The 23,168-nt window shown below is 40.3% G+C and overlaps 1 protein-coding gene across 1 annotated transcript in view; it reads left to right on the top strand.

Annotated features, from left to right (window-relative positions):
* Positions 1-23,168, top strand: part of LOC130290970 (class I histocompatibility antigen, F10 alpha chain-like) — a 93,020-nt gene that overhangs the window by 6,402 nt on the left and 63,450 nt on the right. The window contains exon 2 of the mRNA XM_056539256.1: positions 5,216-5,476. Within this exon, the coding sequence (XP_056395231.1) occupies positions 5,216-5,476 (261 nt within the window). The remainder of the gene's footprint in view (positions 1-5,215; positions 5,477-23,168) is intronic.

Raw genomic sequence — 23,168 nt, 5'->3', positions numbered from 1 at the left:
ACATGACAGGACCTGTCACCTACACACTGTACATACAGACATGACAGGACCTGTCACCTACACACTGTACATACAGACATGACAGGACCTGTCACCTACACACTGTACATACAGATATGACAGGACCTGTCACCTACACACTGTACATACAGACATGACAGGACCTGTCATCTACACACTGTACATACAGACATGACAGGACTTGTCACCTACACACTGTACATACAGACATGACAGGACCTGTCACCTACACACTGTACATACAGACATGACAGGACCTGTCACCTACACACTGTACATACAGATATGACAGGACCTGTCACCTACACACTGTACATACAGACATGACAGGACCTGTCATCTACACACTGTACATACAGACATGACAGGACTTGTCACCTACACACTGTACATACAGACATGACAGGACCTGTCACCTACACACTGTACATACAGACATGACAGGACCCGTCACCTACACACTACATACAGACATGACAGGACCTGTCACCTACACACTGTACATACAGACATGACAGGACCTGTCACCTACACACTGTACATACAGATATGACAGGACCTGTCACCTACACACTGTACATACAGACATGACAGGACCAGTCACCTACACACTGTACATACAGACATGACAGGACCTGTCACCTACACACTGTACATATAGACATGACAGGACCTGTCACCTACACACTGTACATACAGACATGACATTAACTGTCACCTACACACTGTACATACAGACATGACAGGACCTGTCACCTACACACTGTACATACAGACATGACAGGACCTGTCACCTACACACTATACATACAGGCAGACATGACAGGACCTGTCACCTACACACTGTACATACAGACATGACAGGACCTGTCACCTACACACTGTACATACAGATATGACTGGACCTGTCACCTACACACTGTACATATAGACATGACAGGACCTATCACCTACACACTGTACATACAGACATGACAGGACCAGTCACCTACACACTGTACATATAGACATGACAGGACCTGTCACCTACACACTGTACATGCAGACATGACATGACCTGTCACCTACACACTATACATACATACATACATACAGGCAGACAGGACCTGTCACCTACACACTGTACATACAGACATGACAGGACCTGTCACCTACACTGTACATACAGACATGACAGGACCTGTCACCTACACACTGTACATACAGATATGACTGGACCTGTCACCTACACACTGTACATACATACATACATACAGGCAGACATGACAGGACCTGTCACCTACACACTGTACATACAGACATGACAGGACCTGTCACCTACACACTGTACATACAGGCAGACATGACAGGACCTGTCACCTACACACTGTACATACAGACATGACAGGACCTGTCACCTACACACTGTACATACAGACATGACAGGACCTGTCACCTACATACTGTACATACAGACATGACAGGACCCGTCACCTACACACTACATACAGACATGACAGGACCTGTCACCTACACACTGTACATACAGACATGACAGGACCTGTCACCTACACACTGTACATACAGACATGACAGGACCCGTCACCTACACACTGTACATACAGACATGACAGGACCTGTCACCTACATACTGTACATACAGATATGACAGGACCTGTCACCTACACACTGTACATACAGACATGACAGGACCTGTCACCTACACACTGTACATACAGACATGACAGGACCAGTCACCTACACACTGTACATATAGACATGACAGGACCTGTCACCTACACACTGTACATACAGACATGACAGGACCTGTCACCTACACACTGTACATATAGACATGACAGGACCTGTCACCTACACAGTATACATACAGACATGACAGGACCTGTCACCTACACACTGTACATACAGACATGACAGGACCTGTCACCTACACACTGTACATACAGACATGACAGGACCTATCACCTACACACTGTACATATAGACATGACAGGACCTGTCACCTACACACTGTACATACAGACATGACCGGACCTGTCACCTACACACTGTACATACAGACATGACAGGACCTGTCACCTACACACTGTACATACAGACATGACAGGACCTGTCACCTACACACTGTACATACAGACATGACAGGACCTGTCACCTACACACTGTACATACAGACATGACAGGACCTGTCACCTACACACTGTACATACAGACATGACAGGACCTGTCACCTACACACTGTACATGCAGACATGACAAGACCCGTCACCTACACACTATACATACAGGCAGACATGACAGGACCTGTCACCTACACACTGTACATACAGACATGACAGGACCTGTCACCTACACACTGTACATATAGACATGACAGGACCTGTCACCTACACACTGTACATTCAGACATGACAGGACCTGTCACCTACACACTGTACATACAGACATGACAAGACCTGTCACCTACACACTGTACACTAGTCACTAGGTGGCAGCACTTCATAAGATAGATTAGACCACATGGAGGCACAGTCACATGAGGCAGAACAATATAATCCCCTCACTGCATGTAATATACCTGATATATGTGACTGCTATGGTACAAAAGGGGCAAAAAAGCTTATAAAAAGGCCATGGGAGAGATAGGCATGTGCTTTTCTGTAGTATATGTGTGATGTCATGTAGTGTATGTGTGATGTGATGTCCTGTAGTGGATGTGTGATGTGATGTCCTGTAGTGTATGTGTGATGTCCTGTAGTGTGTGATGTGATGTCCTGTAGTGTATATATGATGTCCTGTAGTGGATGTGTGATGTGATGTCCTGTACTGGATGTGTGATGTCCTATAGTGTTGTGATGTAGTGTATGTGTGATGTCATGTCCTGTAGTGTAGGTGTGATGTCATGTCCTGTAGTGTAGGTGTGATGTGATGTCCTGTAGTGTATGTGTGATGTCCTGTAGTGTATGTGTGATGTCCTGTAGTGTATGTGTGATGTCCTGTAGTGTATGTGTGATGTCCTGTAGTGTATGTGTGATGTGATGTCCTGTAGTGTATGTGTGATGTCCTGTAGTATATGTGTGATGTCCTGTAGTGTATGTGTGATGTCCTGTAGTGTAAATGTGATATGATGTCCTGTAGTATATGTGTGATGTCCTGTAGTGTATGTGTGATGTATTTTAGTGTGTGATGTGATGTGACGTATTGTAGTGTATGTGTGATGTGATGTCCTGTAGTGTATTTGTGATGTTCTGTAGTGTAAATGTGATGTCCTGTAGTATATGTGTGATGTCCTGTAGTGTATGTGTGATGTGATGTTCTGTAGTGTATGTGTGATGTGATGTCATGTAGTGTATGTGTGATGTGATGTCCTGTAGTGTATGTGTGATGTCCTGTAGTGTATGTGTGATATGATGTTCTGTAGTGTATGTGTGATGTGATGTCCTGTAGTGTATGTGTGATGTGATGTCCTGTAGTGTATGTGTGATGTGCTGTAGTGTATGTGTGATGTGATGTCCTGTAGTGTATGTGTGATGTGCTGTAGTGTATGTGTGATGTCCTGTATTGTATGTGTGATGTCCTGTAGAGTATGTGTGATGTGATGTCCTGTAGTGTATGTGTGATGTGATGTGATGTCCTGTAGTGTATGTGTGATGTCCTGTAGTGTATGTGTGATGTGATGTCATGTAGTGTATGTGTGATGTCCTGTAGTATATGTGTGATGTCCTGTAGTGTATGTGTGATGTCCTGTAGTGTAAATGTGATATGATGTCCTGTAGTATGTGTGATGTCCTGTAGTGTATGTGTGATGTATTTTAGTGTGTGATGTGATGTGACGTATTGTAGTGTATTTGTGATGTTCTGTAGTGTAAATGTGATGTCCTGTAGTATATGTGTGATGTCCTGTAGTGTATGTGTGATGTGATGTCCTGTAGTGTATGTGTGATGTGCTGTAGTGTATGTGTGATGTGATGCCCTGTAGTGTATGTGTGATGTCCTGTAGTGTATGTGTGATATGATGTTCTGTAGTGTATGTGTGATATGATGTTCTGTAGTGTATGTGTGATGTGATGTCCTGTAGTGTATGTGTGATGTGATGTCCTGTAGTGTATGTGTGATGTCCTGTAGTGTATGTGTGATGTCCTGTAGTGTATGTGTGATATGATGTTCTGTAGTGTATGTGTGATGTGATGTCCTGTAGTGTATGTGTGATGTGATGTCCTGTAGTGTATGTGTGATGTGCTGTAGTGTATGTGTGATGTGATGTCCTGTAGTGTATGTGTGATGTGCTGTAGTGTATGTGTGATGTCCTGTATTGTATGTGTGATGTCCTGTAGAGTATGTGTGATGTGATGTCCTGTAGTGTATGTGTGATGTGATGTCCTGTAGTGTATGTGTGATGTCCTGTAGTGTATGTGTGATGTCCTGTAGTGTATGTGTGATGTCCTGTAGTGTATGTGTGATGTGATGTGATGTCCTGTAGTGTATGTGTGATGTCCTGTAGTATATGTGGGATGTGATGTCCTGTAGTGTATGTGTGATGTGATGTCCTGTAGTGTATGTGTGATGTCCTGTAGTGTATGTGTGATGTGATGTCCTGTATTGTATGTGTGATGTCCTGTAGAGTATGTGTGATGTGATGTCCTGTAGTGTATGTGTGATGTCCTGCAGTGTATGTGTGATGTCCTGTCCTGTAGTATATGTGTGATGTCCTGTAGTGTATGTGTGATGTCCTGTCCTGTAGTATATGTGTGATGTCCTGTAGTGTATGTGTGATGTCCTGTAGTGTATGTGTGATGTCCTGTAGTGTATGTGTGATGTGATGTCCTGTAGTGTATGTGTGATGTGATGTCCTGTAGTGTATGTGTGATGTGATGTCCTGTAGTGTATGTGTGATGTCCTGTAGTGTATGTGTGATGTCCTGTAGTGTATGTGTGATGTGATGTCCTGTAGTGTATGTGTGATGTCCTGTAGTGTATGTGTGATGTCCTGTAGTGTATGTGTGATGTCCTGTAGTATATGTGTGATGTCCTGTAGTGTATGTGTGATGTCCTGTAGTGTATGTGTGATGTCCTGTAGTGTATGTGTGATGTCCTGTAGTGTATGTGTGATGTCCTGTAGTGTATGTGTGATGTTCTGTAGTGTATGTGTGATGTCCTGTATGTGTGATGTGTAACACTCTTTATATCTCTCTCAGACACTCACACTCTGCGCTATTATTACACGGTGATCTCCGCTCCAGGGTCCGGGCTGCCTGAGTTCTCCATAGTAGGATATGTGGATGATCGGGAGATTGTGAATTATAACTCAGACAGCGGAAGAATGAGACCCAAGGTCCAGTGGATGGAGAAAGTGGAGCCGGGATACTGGGAGGAGAACACACAGATCGCTAAAGGAAATGAGGCTGTATTCAAACATAATGTGAGGACAGCGATGAGCCGCTTCAACCAGACTGCAGGTGAGAGACAAATATACTGTATATACTAATATATACACAATACAATAATATATACACTACACACTGCACTAATATATACAATACACTAATATATACACTACACTAATATATACAATACACACTACACTAATATATTCACTACACACTACACTGATATATACAATACACACTACACTGATATATACACTTCACTAATATATACAATACACACTACACTAATATATACACTATACACTGCACTAATATATACAATACACACTACACTAATATATACACTATACACTGCACTAATATATACAATACACACTACACTAATATATACAATACACACTACACTAATATATACAATACACACTACACTGATATATACACTTCACTAATATATACAATACACACTACACTAATATATACACTATACACTGCACTAATATATACAATACACACTACACTAATATATACAATACACACTACACTAATATATACAATACACACTACACTAATATATACAATACACACTACACTAATATATACACTATACACTGCACTAATATATACAATACACACTACACTAATATATACAATACACTAATTTATACAATACACTCTACACTAATACTGTATATACAATATACACTACACTAATATATACTATACACACTACACTGATATATACAATACACACTACACTAATATATACACTACACACTACACTAATATATACACACTACTGTAATATATACAATACACACTACACTAATATATACAATACACACTACACTGATATATACAATACACTAATATATACAATACACACTACACTAATATATACAATACACACTACACTGAAATATACAATACACTAATATATACAATACACACTACACTAATATATACAATACACACTACACTGATATATACACTACACTAATATATACAATACACTCTACACTAATATATACAATACACTTATATATACAATACAAACTACACTAATATATACAATACACTAATATATACAATACACACTACACTAACATATACAATACACACTACACTAATATATACAATACACTCTACACTAATATATACAATACACCAATACATACAATGCACACGACACTAATATATACAATACACACTACACTAATATATACACTACACACTACACTACAATACACTCTACGCTAATATATACAATACACACTACACTAACATATACAATACACTAATATATACAATACACACTACTCTAACATATACAATACACACTACACTAATATATACAATACACTAATACATACAATACACACGACACTAATATATACAATACACTCTACACTAATATATACAATACACGCTACACTAATATATACAATACACGCTACACTAATATATACAATACACTAATATATACAATACACACTACACTGATATATACACTATACACTAAACTAAAATATACAATACACTACACTAATATATACAATACAAACTACACTAATATATACAATACACTAATATATACAATACACACTACACTAATCTATACAATACACTCTACACTAATATATACAATGCACACTACACTAATATATACAATACACTAATATATACAATACACACAACACTAATATATACAATACACACTACACTAATATATACAAAACACACTACACTTATATGTACACACTACACTAATATATACTTCACACACTACACTAATAGATACACTACACTTATATATACACACTACTCTAATATATACAATACACTAATATATACAATACACACTACACTAATATATACAATACACGCTACACTAATATATACACTACATTAATATATACAATACACACTACACTAATATATACACTACACTAATATATACAATACACACTACACTAATATATACACTACACACTACACTGATATATACAATACACTAATATATGCAATACACACTACACTAATATATACAATACATACTACACGGATATATACAATACACACTACACTAATATATACAATACACTAATATATACAATACACACTACACTAATATATACAATACACACTACAATAATATATACACTACACACTACACTGATATATACAATACACTAATATATACAATACACACTACACTAATATATACAATACACACTACACTGATATATACACTACACTAATATATACAATACACACTACACTGATATATTCACTACACGCTACACTAATATATACAATACAGTCTACACTAATATACAATACACACTACACTAATATATACAATACACACTACACTGATATATACAATACACTAATATATACAATACACACTACACTAATATATACAATAAACACTACACTAATATATACACTACACACTACACTGATATATACAATACACTAATATATACAATACACACTACACTAATATATACAATACACACTACACTGATATATACAATACACACTACACTAATATATACAACACAGTCTACACTAATATACAATACACACTACACTAATATATACAATACACCCTACACTAATATATACAATACACTCTACACTAATATATACAATACACACTACACTTATATATACACTACACACTACACTAATATATACAATACTCTCTACATTAATATATACAATACACACTACACTGATATATACACTACACACTACACTAATATATACAATACACTCTACACTAAAATATACAATACACTAATATATACAATACACACTACTCTAACATATACAATACACTAATACATACAATACACACGACACTAATATATACAATACACACTACACTAACATATACAATACACACTACACTAATATATACAATACAGTCTACACTAATATATACACTACACTTATATATACACACTACACTAATATATACAATACTCTCTACACTAATATATACAATACACACTACACTGATATATACACTAAACACTACACTAATATATACAATACACTCTACACTAAAATATACAATACACTAACATATACAATACACACTACACTAATATATACAATACACTCTACACTAATATATACAATACACTAATACATACAATACACACTACATTAATATATACAATACACACTACACTAATATATACAATACACTCTACACTAATATATACAATACACGCTACACTAATATATAAAATACACTAATGTATACAATACACACTACACTAAAATATACAATACACACTTAATATATACACACTACACTAATAGATACAATACACCCTACAGTAACATATATATATATATATATATATATATGTATGTTGCTGTAGTGTGTATTGTATCTATTAGTGTAGTGTGTATATATTAGTGTAGTTTATATATTAGTGTATTGTATATATTAGTGTAGTGTGTATATATTAGTGTAGTGTTTAGTGTGTATATTAGTGTAGTGTGTATTGTATATATTAGTGTAGTGTGTAGTGTATATATATTAGTGTAGTGTGTATTGTTTACATTAGTGTAGTGTGTATTGTATATATTAGTGTAGTGTGTAAATATGTGTAGTGTGTATTGTATATATTAGTGTAGTGTTTAGTGTATAGATTAGTGTAGTGTATATATTAGTGTAGTGTGTATATATTAGTTTCGTGTGTAGTGTATATATATTAGTGTAGTGTGTATTGTTTACATTAGTGTAGTGTGTAGTGTATATATTATTGTAGTGTGTATTGTATATATTAGTGTAGTGTGTATTGTTTACATTAGTGTAGTGTGTGTTGTATATATTAGTGTAGTGTGTATTGTACATATTAGTATAGTGTTTAGTGTATATATTAGTGTAGTGTATATATTAGTGTAGTGTAAATATTAGTGTAGTGTGTATATATAAGTGGTGTATATATTAGTGTAGTGTATATATTAGTGTAGTGTGTAAATATGTGTAGTGTGTATATATTAGTGTAGTGTTTCGTGTATATATTAGTGTAGTGTATATATTAGTGTAGTGTGTATATATAAGTGTAGTGTATATATTAGTGTAGTGTGTAATGTATATATTAGTGTAGTGTTTAATGTATATATTAGTGTAGTGTGTATTGTATATATTAGTGTAGTGTTTAATGTATATATTAGTGTAGTGTATATATTAGTGTAGTGTGTATATATTAGGGATCGACCGATATAGTTTTTTTTAGGGCCGATAGCCGATAATTTATACCGATATTCCGGTATAAGTTATTGGCTATTCATCCCCCCTCGACACCGCTGCAGATCATTGATTTAAAGCGGGCGCTTTAAATCAATTCACTGCAGTGGCTTTTGCGGTGCCATAGGCCGCCGCCACCACCCTCTTCTCTCCCCATGCCTGTCAGGGTGGTCCGGGCCATCCATCCTTCCTGTAGTGTCCGGCGGCATTCCGGGTGGAGGGTGAACCGGTCCGGGCTGTCCTTCTTCTCCGGGGGTCCTCTTCTCCACTCCGGGCAGGCTCCGGCCTAGTAGCGCAGCATAGACGCCGCTGCGCAGTGACGCCCGTGCGCAGCGACGCACGTGACTTCACGGCGTAGCGGCGTCTATGCAGCGTACTAGGCTGGAGCCTGCCCGGAGTGGAGAAAATGACCCCTGGAGAAGAAGGACAGCCCGGACCGGTTCACCCTCCACCCAGAATGCCGCCGGACACTACAGGAAGGAAGAATGGATGGCCCGGACCACCCCCATTACGGATAAGTTTAATTTTTTTATTGAATCGGAGGGTGGGGGAGGGGCCTGACCGGTATAGCGGTATGGGCAAAAATCCATACCGGTATACCGCCCAGCACTACGGTGGGGGGTGCGACGCGGTGCGGCGGGTCGGGGGGGGGGCGGTGCGGGGGCATTATCGGCTTATCGGCAAGGTAATTGCCGATACCGATAATGACCAAAATCGTGATTATCGGCCGATAATATCGGCCATACCGATAATCGGTCGATCCCTAGTATATATTAGTGTGTAGTGTATATATTAGTGTAGTGTGTATAGTATATATTAGTGTTGTGTTTATAGATTAGTGTAGTGCAGGGGTCTCAAACTCAAATTATCTGGGGGCCACTGGGGGTAGTAGCTGGGGGAGGCTGGGCCTTACATATAATGCCCCCATCATGTGCCCCTCACATATAATGCCCCATCATGTGCCCCTCACATATAATGCTCCATCATGCGCCCCTCACATATAATGCCCCCATCATGTGCCCCTCACATATAATGCTCCATCATGGGCCCCTCACATATAATGCCCCCATCATGCGCCCCTCACATATAATGCCCCATCATGCACCCCTCACATATAATGCCCCCATCATGTGCCCCTCACATTTAATGCCCCATCATGTGCCCCTCACATATAATGCTCCATCATGTGCCCCTCACATATAATGACCCATCATGCGCCCCTCACATATAATTCCCCATCATGCGCCCCCTCATATATAATGCCCCATCATGCGCCCCTCACATATAATGCCCCATCATGCGCCCCTCACATATAATGCCCCATCATGCGCCCCTCACATATAATGCCCCCATCATGTGCCCCCTCACATATAATGCCCCATCATGTGCCCCTCACATATAATGCCCCCATCATGTGCCCCTCACATATAATGACCCCATCATGTGCCCCTCACATATAATGACCCCATCATGTGCCCCTCACATATAATGCCCCCATCATGTGCTCCTCACATATAATGCCCCCGTCATGTTCCCCTCACATATAATGACCCCATCATGCGCCCCTCACATATAATGACCCCATCATGCGCCCCTCACATATAATGCCCCATCATGCGCCCCTCACATATAATGACCCCCATCATGCGCCCCTCACATATAATGCCCCCGTCATGCGCCCCTCACATATAATGCCCCCGTCATGCGCCCCTCACATATAATGCCCCCGTCATGCGCCCCTCACATATAATGCCCCCATCATGTTCTCCTCACATATAATGCCCCCATCATGCGCCCCTCACATATAATGACCCCATCATGCGCCCCTCACATATAATGACCCCATCATGCGCCCCTCACATATAATGCCCCATCATGTGCTCCTCACATATAATGCCCCATCATGCGCCCCTCACATATAATGACCCCATCATGTGCCCCTCACATATAATGCCCCCATCATGTGCCCCTCACATATAATGACCCCCATCATGTGCCCCTCACATATAATGCCCCATCATGTGCTCCTCACATATAATGCCCCATCATGCGCCCCTCACATATAATGACCCCATGATGCGCCCCTCACATATAATGCCCCATCATGTGCTCCTCACATATAATGACCCCCATCATGCGCCCCTCACATATAATGACCCCCATCATGCGCCCCTCACATATAATGCCCCCGTCATGCGCCCCTCACATATAATGCCCCCGTCATGCGCCCCTCACATATAATGCCCCCATCATGTGCTCCTCACATATAATGCCCCATCATGCGCCCCTCACATATAATGACCCCCATCATGCGCCCCTCATATAATGCCCCATCATGCGCCCCCTCACATATAATGACCCCCATCATGTGCCCCTCACATATAATGACCCCATCATGTGCCCCTCACATATAATGACCCCATCATGCCCCCTCACATATAATGCCCCCATCATGTGCCCCTCACATATAATGCCCCCATCATGCGCCCCCTCACATATAATGCCCCCATCATGCGCCCCTCACATATAATGCCCCATCATGCGCCCCTCACATATAATGCCCCCATCATGTGCCCCTCACATATAATGCCCCCATCATGCGCCCCTCACATATAATGCCCCCATCATGCGCCCCTCACATATAATGCCCCCATCATGCGCCCCTCACATATAATGCCCCATCATGCGCCCCTCACATATAATGACCCCATCATGTGCCCCTCACATATAATGCCCCATCATGTGCCCCTCACATATAATGCCCCCATCATGCGCCTCTCACATATAATGACCCCATCATGGGCCCCTCACATATAATGCCCCCATCATGCGCCCCTCACATATAGTGCCCCCATCATGCGCCCCTCACATATAATGCCCCCATCATGCGCCCCTCACATATAATGCCCCATCATGCGCCCCTCACATATAATGCCCCCATCATGCGCCCCTCACATATAATGCCCCCATCATGCGCCCCTCACATATAATGCCCCATCATGGCCCCTCACATATAATGCCCCCATCATGCGCCCCTCACATATAATGCCCCCATCATGCGCCCCTCACATATAATGCCCCATCATGGCCCCTCACATATAATGCCCCCGTCATGCGCCCCTCACATATAATGCCCCCATCATGCGCCCCTCACATATAATGCCCCCATCATGCGCCCCTCACATATAGTGCCCCCATCATGCGCCCCTCACATATAATGCCCCCATCATGCGCCCCTCACATATAATGCCCCATCATGCGCCCCTCACATATAATGCCCCCATCATGCGCCCCTCACATATAATGCCCCCATCATGCGCCCCTCACATATAATGCCCCATCATGCGCCCCTCACATATAATGCCCCCATCATGCGCCCCTCACATATAATGCCCCCATCATGCGCCCCTCACATATAATGCCCCATCATGTGCCCCTCACATATAATGCCCCCATCATGCGCCCCTCACATATAATGCCCCCATCATGCCCCCCTCACATATAATGACCCCATCATGCGCCCCTCACATGTAATGCCCCCATCATGCAACCCTCATCATCCACCAGAAACACTCCCATCATCCTTGAGCAACCCTCCCCCCCATTCCCCCTACCCCCGTGTGGTAATAGCATGAGCTGACGGACGATGGGGGTGCTACTTCGGGGGGTTCCCCACGTTAGGTAGGCAGCAGGTTCCCCACATAAGGTAGGTAGCAGCATGTTCCCCACATTAGGTAGGTAGTAGCAGTTTCCCCACATTAGGTAGCATTGTCATTTCACCGCCCCCCCCCCCCTGACTCTCACACACACACAGACACACACACCCACATGTACACACACAGACAGACACACACACACAGGCACACACACATAGACACACTTACCTGTCCTGCGCTGCGCTTCTCTCCGGTGGCGGCCTGACTAGTGACGTCACTGACGTCCTCCTGTGCGGGTCTGCGGAGGGACGTCACATGCACGACGTCCCTCATCAGACTCGGGCCGGCCGGCCAACTGAAGACGCGGAGGAGGAGGGCGGGGTAAGTGAAGCCTTCCGGCATTTAGCGCTGCTTGCCCGAAGCAGGGCTAAATGCCTGAAGAAACCACCTGCCCGGCATCTGGAACTACATGTCCCGGGCATCGGGAAATACAAATCACACATCGCTGGTGCGGGCCACAAACTTTCATTCCGCGGGCTGGGAGTTTGAGACCCCTGGTGTAGTGTGTATTGTATATATTAGTGTAGTGTGTATATATTAGTGTAGTGTGTATAGTATATATATATATATATATATATATATATATATAGGGTTTATATATATATATATATATATATATATATATAGCTATATATACTATACACACTACACTAATATATACACAATACACACTACACTAATCTATAAACACAACACTAATATATACTATACACACTACACTAATATATACACTACACGCGACACTAATATATACACACTACACTAATATATACACTACGCTAATATATATACTACACACTACACTAATATATACACACTACACTCATATTTACACACTACACTAATATATACAATACACACTACACTAATATATACACACTACACTAATGTAAACAATACACACTACACTAATATATATATACTATACACACTGCACTAATATATACACTACACACTACATTAATATATACTATACACACTACACTAATATATACACTGCCCACTACACTAATATATACAATACACACTACACTAATATATACACACTACACTAATGTAAACAATACACACTACACTAATATATATATACTATACACACTGCACTAATATATACACTACACACTACATTAATATATACTATACACACTACACTAATATATACACTGCCCACTACACTAATATATACACACTACAATAATATATACACCATACACTACACTAATATATACACACTACACTAATATATAAAATACACACTATACTAATATATACCATATATACTACACTAATACATACAATACGCACTACACTTACATATACACACTACACTAATATACACAATACACTAATATATACTATACACACTACACTAATATACACAATACACACTACACTAATATATACTATACACACTACACTAATATATACAATACACACTACACTAATATACACAATACATACTACACTTATATATACTATACACACTACACTAATATACACAATACACACTACACTAATATATACTATACACACTACACTAATATATACAATACACACTACACTGATATATACTATACACACTACACTAGTATACACAATACACACTACACTAATATATACACACTACACTAATATATATACACTACACTAATATATACAATATACTCTACACCAATATATACAATACACACTACACTAATATATACAATACACACTACACTATTATATACACTACACTAATATATATATACACTACACTAATATATACAATATACTCTACACTAATATATACAATACACACTACACTAATATATACACACTACACTAATATATACAATACACACTACACTAATATATACAATACACACTACACTAATATATACAATATACTCTACACTAATATATACAATACACACTACACTAATATATACTATACACACTACACTAATATATACAATATACTCTACACTAATATATACAATACACACTACACTAATATATACAATACACACTACACTAATATATACAATACACACTACACTAATATATACAATATACTCTACACTAATATATACAATACACACTACACTAATATATACTATACACAGTACACTAATATATACAATATACTCTACACTAATATATACAATACACACTACACTAATATATACTATACACACTACACTAATATATACAATATACTCTACACTAATATATACAATATACTCTACACTAATATATACACTACACTAATATATACAATACACACTACACTAATATATACACACTACACTAATATATACAATACACACTACACTAATATATACAGTACACACTACACTAATATATATACACTACACTAATATATACAATATACTCTACACTAATATATATACACTACACTAATATATACAATATACTCTACACTAATATATATACACTACACTAATATATACAATATACTCTACACTAATATGCACAATACACACTACACTCATATATACAATACACGCTACACTAATATATACAATATACTCTACACTAATATATACAGTACACACTACACTAATATATACACACTACACTAATATATACTATACATACTGCACTAATATATAAACTACACACTTCACTAATATATACAATACCCACAACACTAATATATATACTACACTAATATATACAATATACTCTACACTAATTTATACAATACACACTACACTGATGTATACACTTCACTAATATATACAATACACACTACACTAATATATACACTATACACTGCACTAATATATACAATACACACTACACTAATATATACACTATACACTGCACTAATATATATACTACACTAATATATACAATTCACACTACACTAATATATACAATACACGCTACACTAATATATACAATGCACACTACACTAATATATACAATATACACTACACTAATATATACACTATACACTGCACTAATATATACAATACACACTACACTAATATATACACTATACACTGCACTAATATATATACTACACTAATATATACAATTCACACTACACTAATATATACACTATACACTGCACTAATATATACAATACACACTACACTAATATATACACTATACACTGCACTAATATATATACTACACTAATATATACAATTCACACTACACTAATATATACAATATACACTACACTAATATATACAATACACACTACACTAATATATACACTACACACTTCACTAATATATAAACTACACACTTCACTAATATATATACTACACTAATATATACAATACCCACAACACTAATATATATACTACACTAATATATACAATTCACACTACACTAATATACACACTACACTAATATATACAATACACACTACACTAATATATACAATTCACACTACACTAATATACACACTACACTAATATACACAATACACACTACACTAAAATACACAATACACACTATCTACTGGAGCCGCCGGAACAATCCGCAGGGACAGGATCTAATATGAGGTGAGGAAGAAGAACCCAGCGCTCTAATAGGCCATAAAAGAAGATGAATTCAGCAAAGAATATTCCTCCCTGAATTCTGTAGTGTGAACAGACGCCAAGACCTCAACATCAATGACACATTATACACAGTATAGAAAATATAGAAAACACAGTATAGAAAATATCATCCTATAGGAATAAAAATATAACATAAAAACATAATAAAGGTATTACACAAGGAGCGGTCACCCAGTAAGGTCAATGTGCTCTGTATATAACACGTCCTGTGCTCTGTATATAACGTGTCCTGTGCTCTGTATATAACGTGTCCTGTGCTCTGTATATAACACGTCCTGTGCTCTGTATCAGTGGCGTTGCTAAGGTTGGTGTCACCTGGTGCGATGGAAAATGGTGTCACCCCATACCTACCCACCCCCCCCCCCCCCAGTAAGGTGAGGACGTGAGGTTGGCAGGTGGTGCACATGCAGCCACGCACATGAGGACTGGGGGGGGGGGGTGAGGGGGGCAGGGCCAGCCCAAGGCATTGTGCTGCCTGGGTCCAAGAATGGAATGCTGCCCCCCCCCAAAAAAAAAAAGAAAGAACAAACACGCATGTATATATATGGCAGTTTACCTCACAGCTCCCCCCCAATACAGTGACCATATAGAGGTATATACCATCTGTACACAGGATATATATACCATGTAAGTGATTATAAACAGCACCATATAGAGATATATACCAGCTGTATACAGATCTGTATACCATAGTATAAGTGATTACAATTGCATTTAGGAACTCACAGTTACATGTTTTCTGATCAGCGTCGTCCTCTTTTCTTTTCTTCTCCATCCGGCTCAAGCCGCCATGATGTCTTCTTCCAGAGAAAACTTCCTTTCTTCCGCATCTGCGGGACAAACATGTTAGACATTTTTCCAGCGCTCTCCATTGCCAACCTAATCTTTGCCATTTCAATTCTAAACCCCCCACCCCTTCTGAACCATTTCAATTCCCCCTTCTTATCCCCTCTTTGCCATTTTAACCCCCCTCCTCCTTCTGATAGGGGGAGGGGAAGAAATGGCATGGGGGGGGGGTAATTGAAATGGCATAGGGGGGATTGGGAATTGAGATGGCCCCTCTGATCCCCCTGTGCATTTCATTAATCCCTGTCCTTCCTTCTGTGCCATAACCCCCACCCACCTGTGCCATTTAATTTACCCCTTCAACAACTCTCATGATGGGAGTTGTACTTTAGCAACAGCTGGGGGCACCCTGTTCCTAAACTACAAATCCCATGGTGAGAGTTGTAGTTTAGCAACAGCTGGTGTAAAAATGCCACCAGCCTCCTGTTGCATGACTACAACTCCCAGCATGCCCTTACAGTGAGGACATGCTGGGAGTTGTAGTTTTCCCCCTTTGCTTTTACTTACCTCAGTCTGGACCGGACCGGATAAGTTCGGTAGGGTTGCGGCGGCTGTAACTGGCTCCTCTATGGGCGCGCGCACTGCCTTATGCTTTGAACAGGCCCACGCTCAGGCCGGCCGCCGATGTGACGTGAGCTCACGTCACTCTCTCCCAAGCAGCCACCGCGCGGTGCTCTTAAAGAGCCAGTGGCTGCAGCGCGATTCCTGGACACCCCGCGGGCCGCTCAGATGAGGACCGGGGGTGGGTGGGGATTGGACGGGGGCCGTGTGTACATGAGGACCGGGGGGGGGGTCCTGGCGGACGTGTGCAGATGAGGACTGGGGGGTGCTGCCGCCCGTGGTGTCACCCCTCCAGGCTGGTGTCACCCGGTGCGCTCCGCACCCCCCGCACCCGGGTCGCAACGCCACTGCTCTGTATATAACACGTCCTGTGCTCTGTATATAACACGTCCTGTGCTCTGTATATAACACGTCCTGTGCTCTGTATATAACACGTCCTGTGCTCTGTATATAACACGTCCTGTGCTCTGTATATAACACGTCCTGTGCTCTGTATATAACATGTCCTGTGCTCTGTATATAACACGTCCTGTGCTCTGTATATAACACGTCCTGTGCTCTGTATATAACACGTCCTGTGCTCTGTATATAACACGTCCTGTGCTCTGTATATAACACGTCCTGTGCTCTGTATATAACACGTCCTGTGCTCTGTATATAACACGTCCTGTGCTCTGTATATAACACGTCCTGTGCTCTGTATATATAACATGATCTGTGCTCTGTATATAACACGTCCTGTGCTCTGTATATAACACGTCCTGTGCTCTGTATATAACACGTCCTGTGCTCTGTATATAACACGTCCTGTGCTCTGTATATAACATGATCTGTGCTCTGTATATAACATGTCCTGTGCTCTGTATATAACATGTCCTGTGCTCTGTATATAACATGTCCTGTGCTCTGTATATAACACGTCCTGTGCTCTGTATATAACACGTCCTGTGCTCTGTATATAACACGTCCTGTGCTCTGTATATAACACGTCCTGTGCTCTGTATATAACACGTCCTGTGCTCTGTATATAACATGTCCTGTGCTCTGTATATAACATGTCCTGTGCTCTGTATATAACATGTCCTGTTCTCTGTATATAACATGTCCTGTGCTCTGTATATAACATGTCCTGTGCTCTGTATATAACGTGTCCTGTGCTCTGTATATAACGTGTCCTGTGCTCTGTATATAACGTGTCCTGTGCTCTGTATATAACACGTCCTGTGCTCTGTATATAACACGTCCTGTGCTCTGTATATAACGTGTTCTGTGCTCTGTATATAACACGCCCTGTGTACTGTATATAACACGCCCTGTGCTCTGTATATAACACGCCCTGTGCTCTGTATATAACACGTCCTGTGCTCTGTATATAACATGTCCTGTGCTCTGTATATAACATGTCCTGTGCTCTGTATATAACATGTCCTGTGCTCTGTATATAACTTGTCCTGTGCTCTGTATATAACATGTCCTGTGCTCTGTATATAACATGTCCTGTGCTCTGTATATAACATGTCCTGTGCTCTGTATATAACATGTCCTGTGCTCTGTATATAACATGTCCTGTGCTCTGTATATAACACGTCCTGTGCTCTGTATATAACACGCCCTGTGCTCTGTATATAACACGACCTGTGCTCTGTATATAACATGTCCTGTGCTCTGTATATAACACGTCCTGTGCTCTGTATATAACACGTCCTGTGCTCTGTATATAACATGTCCTGTGCTCTGTATATAACACGTCCTGTGCTCTGTATATAACGTGTCCTGTGCTCTGTATATAACACGTCCTGTGCTCTGTATATAACACGTCCTGTGCTCTGTATATAACATGTCCTGTGCTCTGTATATAACATGTCCTGTGCTCTGTATATAACATGTCCTGTGCTCTGTATATAACACGACCTGTGCTCTGTATATAACACGACCTGTGCTCTGTATATAACACGTCCTGTGCTCTGTATATAACACGTCCTGTGCTCTGTATATAACACGTCCTGTGCTCTGTATATAACATGTCCTGTGCTCTGTATATAACACGTCCTGTGCTCTGTATATAACACGTCCTGTGCTCTGTATATAACACGTCCTGTGCTCTGTATATAACACGTCCTGTGCTCTGTATATAACACGTCCTGTGCTCTGTATATAACACGACCTGTGCTCTGTATATAACATGTCCTGTGCTCTGTATATAACACGTCCTGTGCTCTGTATATAACACGACCTGTGCTCTGTATATAACACGCCCTGTGCTCTGTATATAACACGACCTGTGCTCTGTATATAACATGTCCTGTGCTCTGTATATAACACGTCCTGTGCTCTGTATATAACACGTCCTGTGCTCTGTATATAACACGTCCTGTGCTCTGTATATAACACGTCCTGTGCTCTGTATATAACACGTCCTGTGCTCTGTATATAACACGTCCTGTGCTCTGTATATAACATGATCTGTGCTCTGTATATAACACGTCCTGTGCTCTGTATATAACATGTCCTGTGCTCTGTATATAACACGTCCTGTGCTCTGTATATATAACATGATCTGTGCTCTGTATATAACACGTCCTGTGCTCTGTATATAACATGTCCTGTGCTCTGTATATAACACGTCCTGTGCTCTGTATATAACATGTCCTGTGCTCTGTATATAACATGTCCTGTGCTCTGTATATAACATGTCCTGTTCTCTGTATATAACATGTCCTGTGCTCTGTATATAACACGTCCTGTGCTCTGTATATAACGTGTCCTGTGCTCTGTATATAACGTGTCCTGTGCTCTGTATATAACATGTCCTGTGCTCTGTATATAACACGTCCTGTGCTCTGTATATAACACGTCCTGTGCTCTGTATATAACGTGTTCTGTGCTCTGTATATAACATGTCCTGTGCTCTGTATATAACACGTCCTGTGCTCTGTATATAACACGTCCTGTGCTCTGTATATAACACGTCCTGTGCTCTGTATATAACACGTCCTGTGCTCTGTATATAACACGTCCTGTGCTCTGTATATAACACGTCCTGTGCTCTGTATATAACACGTCCTGTGCTCTGTATATAACACGTCCTGTGCTCTGTATATAACACGTCCTGTGCTCTGTATATAACATGTCCTGTGCTCTGTATATAACACGTCCTGTGCTCTGTATATAACACGTCCTGTGCTCTGTATATAACACGTCCTGTGCTCTGTATATAACACGTCCTGTGCTCTGTATATAACACGTCCTGTGCTCTGTATATAACACGTCCTGTGCTCTGTATATAACACGTCCTGTGCTCTGTATATAACACGTCCTGTGCTCTGTATATATAACATGATCTGTGCTCTGTATATAACACGTCCTGTGCTCTGTATATAACACGTCCTGTGCTCTGTATATAACACGTCCTGTGCTCTGTATATAACACGTCCTGTGCTCTGTATATAACATGATCTGTGCTCTGTATATAACATGTCCTGTGCTCTGTATATAACATGTCCTGTGCTCTGTATATAACATGTCCTGTGCTCTGTATATAACACGTCCTGTGCTCTGTATATAACACGTCCTGTGCTCTGTATATAACACGTCCTGTGCTCTGTATATAACACGTCCTGTGCTCTGTATATAACACGTCCTGTGCTCTGTATATAACATGTCCTGTGCTCTGTATATAACATGTCCTGTGCTCTGTATATAACATGTCCTGTTCTCTGTATATAACATGTCCTGTGCTCTGTATATAACATGTCCTGTGCTCTGTATATAACGTGTCCTGTGCTCTGTATATAACGTGTCCTGTGCTCTGTATATAACATGTCCTGTGCTCTGTATATAACACGTCCTGTGCTCTGTATATAACACGTCCTGTGCTCTGTATATAACGTGTTCTGTGCTCTGTATATAACACGCCCTGTGTACTGTATATAACACGTCCTGTGCTCTGTATATAACATGTCCTGTGCTCTGTATATAACATGTCCTGTGCTCTGTATATAACATGTCCTGTGCTCTGTATATAACTTGTCCTGTGCTCTGTATATAACATGTCCTGTGCTCTGTATATAACATGTCCTGTGCTCTGTATATAACATGTCCTGTGCTCTGTATATAACATGTCCTGTGCTCTGTATATAACACGTCCTGTGCTCTGTATATAACACGTCCTGTGCTCTGTATATAACACGCCCTGTGCTCTGTATATAACACGACCTGTGCTCTGTATATAACATGTCCTGTGCTCTGTATATAACACGTCCTGTGCTCTGTATATAACGTGTCCTGTGCTCTGTATATAACACGTCCTGTGCTCTGTATATAACGTGTCCTGTGCTCTGTATATAACACGTCCTGTGCTCTGTATATAACACGTCCTGTGCTCTGTATATAACATGTCCTGTGCTCTGTATATAACATGTCCTGTGCTCTGTATATAACACGACCTGTGCTCTGTATATAACACGACCTGTGCTCTGTATATAACACGTCCTGTGCTCTGTATATAACACGTCCTGTGCTCTGTATATAACACGTCCTGTGCTCTGTATATAACACGTCCTGTGCTCTGTATATAACACGTCCTGTGCTCTGTATATAACACGTCCTGTGCTCTGTATATAACACGACCTGTGCTCTGTATATAACATGTCCTGTGCTCTGTATATAACACGTCCTGTGCTCTGTATATAACACGACCTGTGCTCTGTATATAACACGCCCTGTGCTCTGTATATAACACGACCTGTGCTCTGTATATAACATGTCCTGTGCTCTGT

This window comes from Hyla sarda, chromosome 9 (genome assembly GCF_029499605.1).
Source record: "Hyla sarda isolate aHylSar1 chromosome 9, aHylSar1.hap1, whole genome shotgun sequence".
Taxonomy (NCBI): domain Eukaryota; kingdom Metazoa; phylum Chordata; class Amphibia; order Anura; family Hylidae; genus Hyla; species Hyla sarda.
This window is presented reverse-complemented; position numbering and strand designations above follow the sequence as displayed.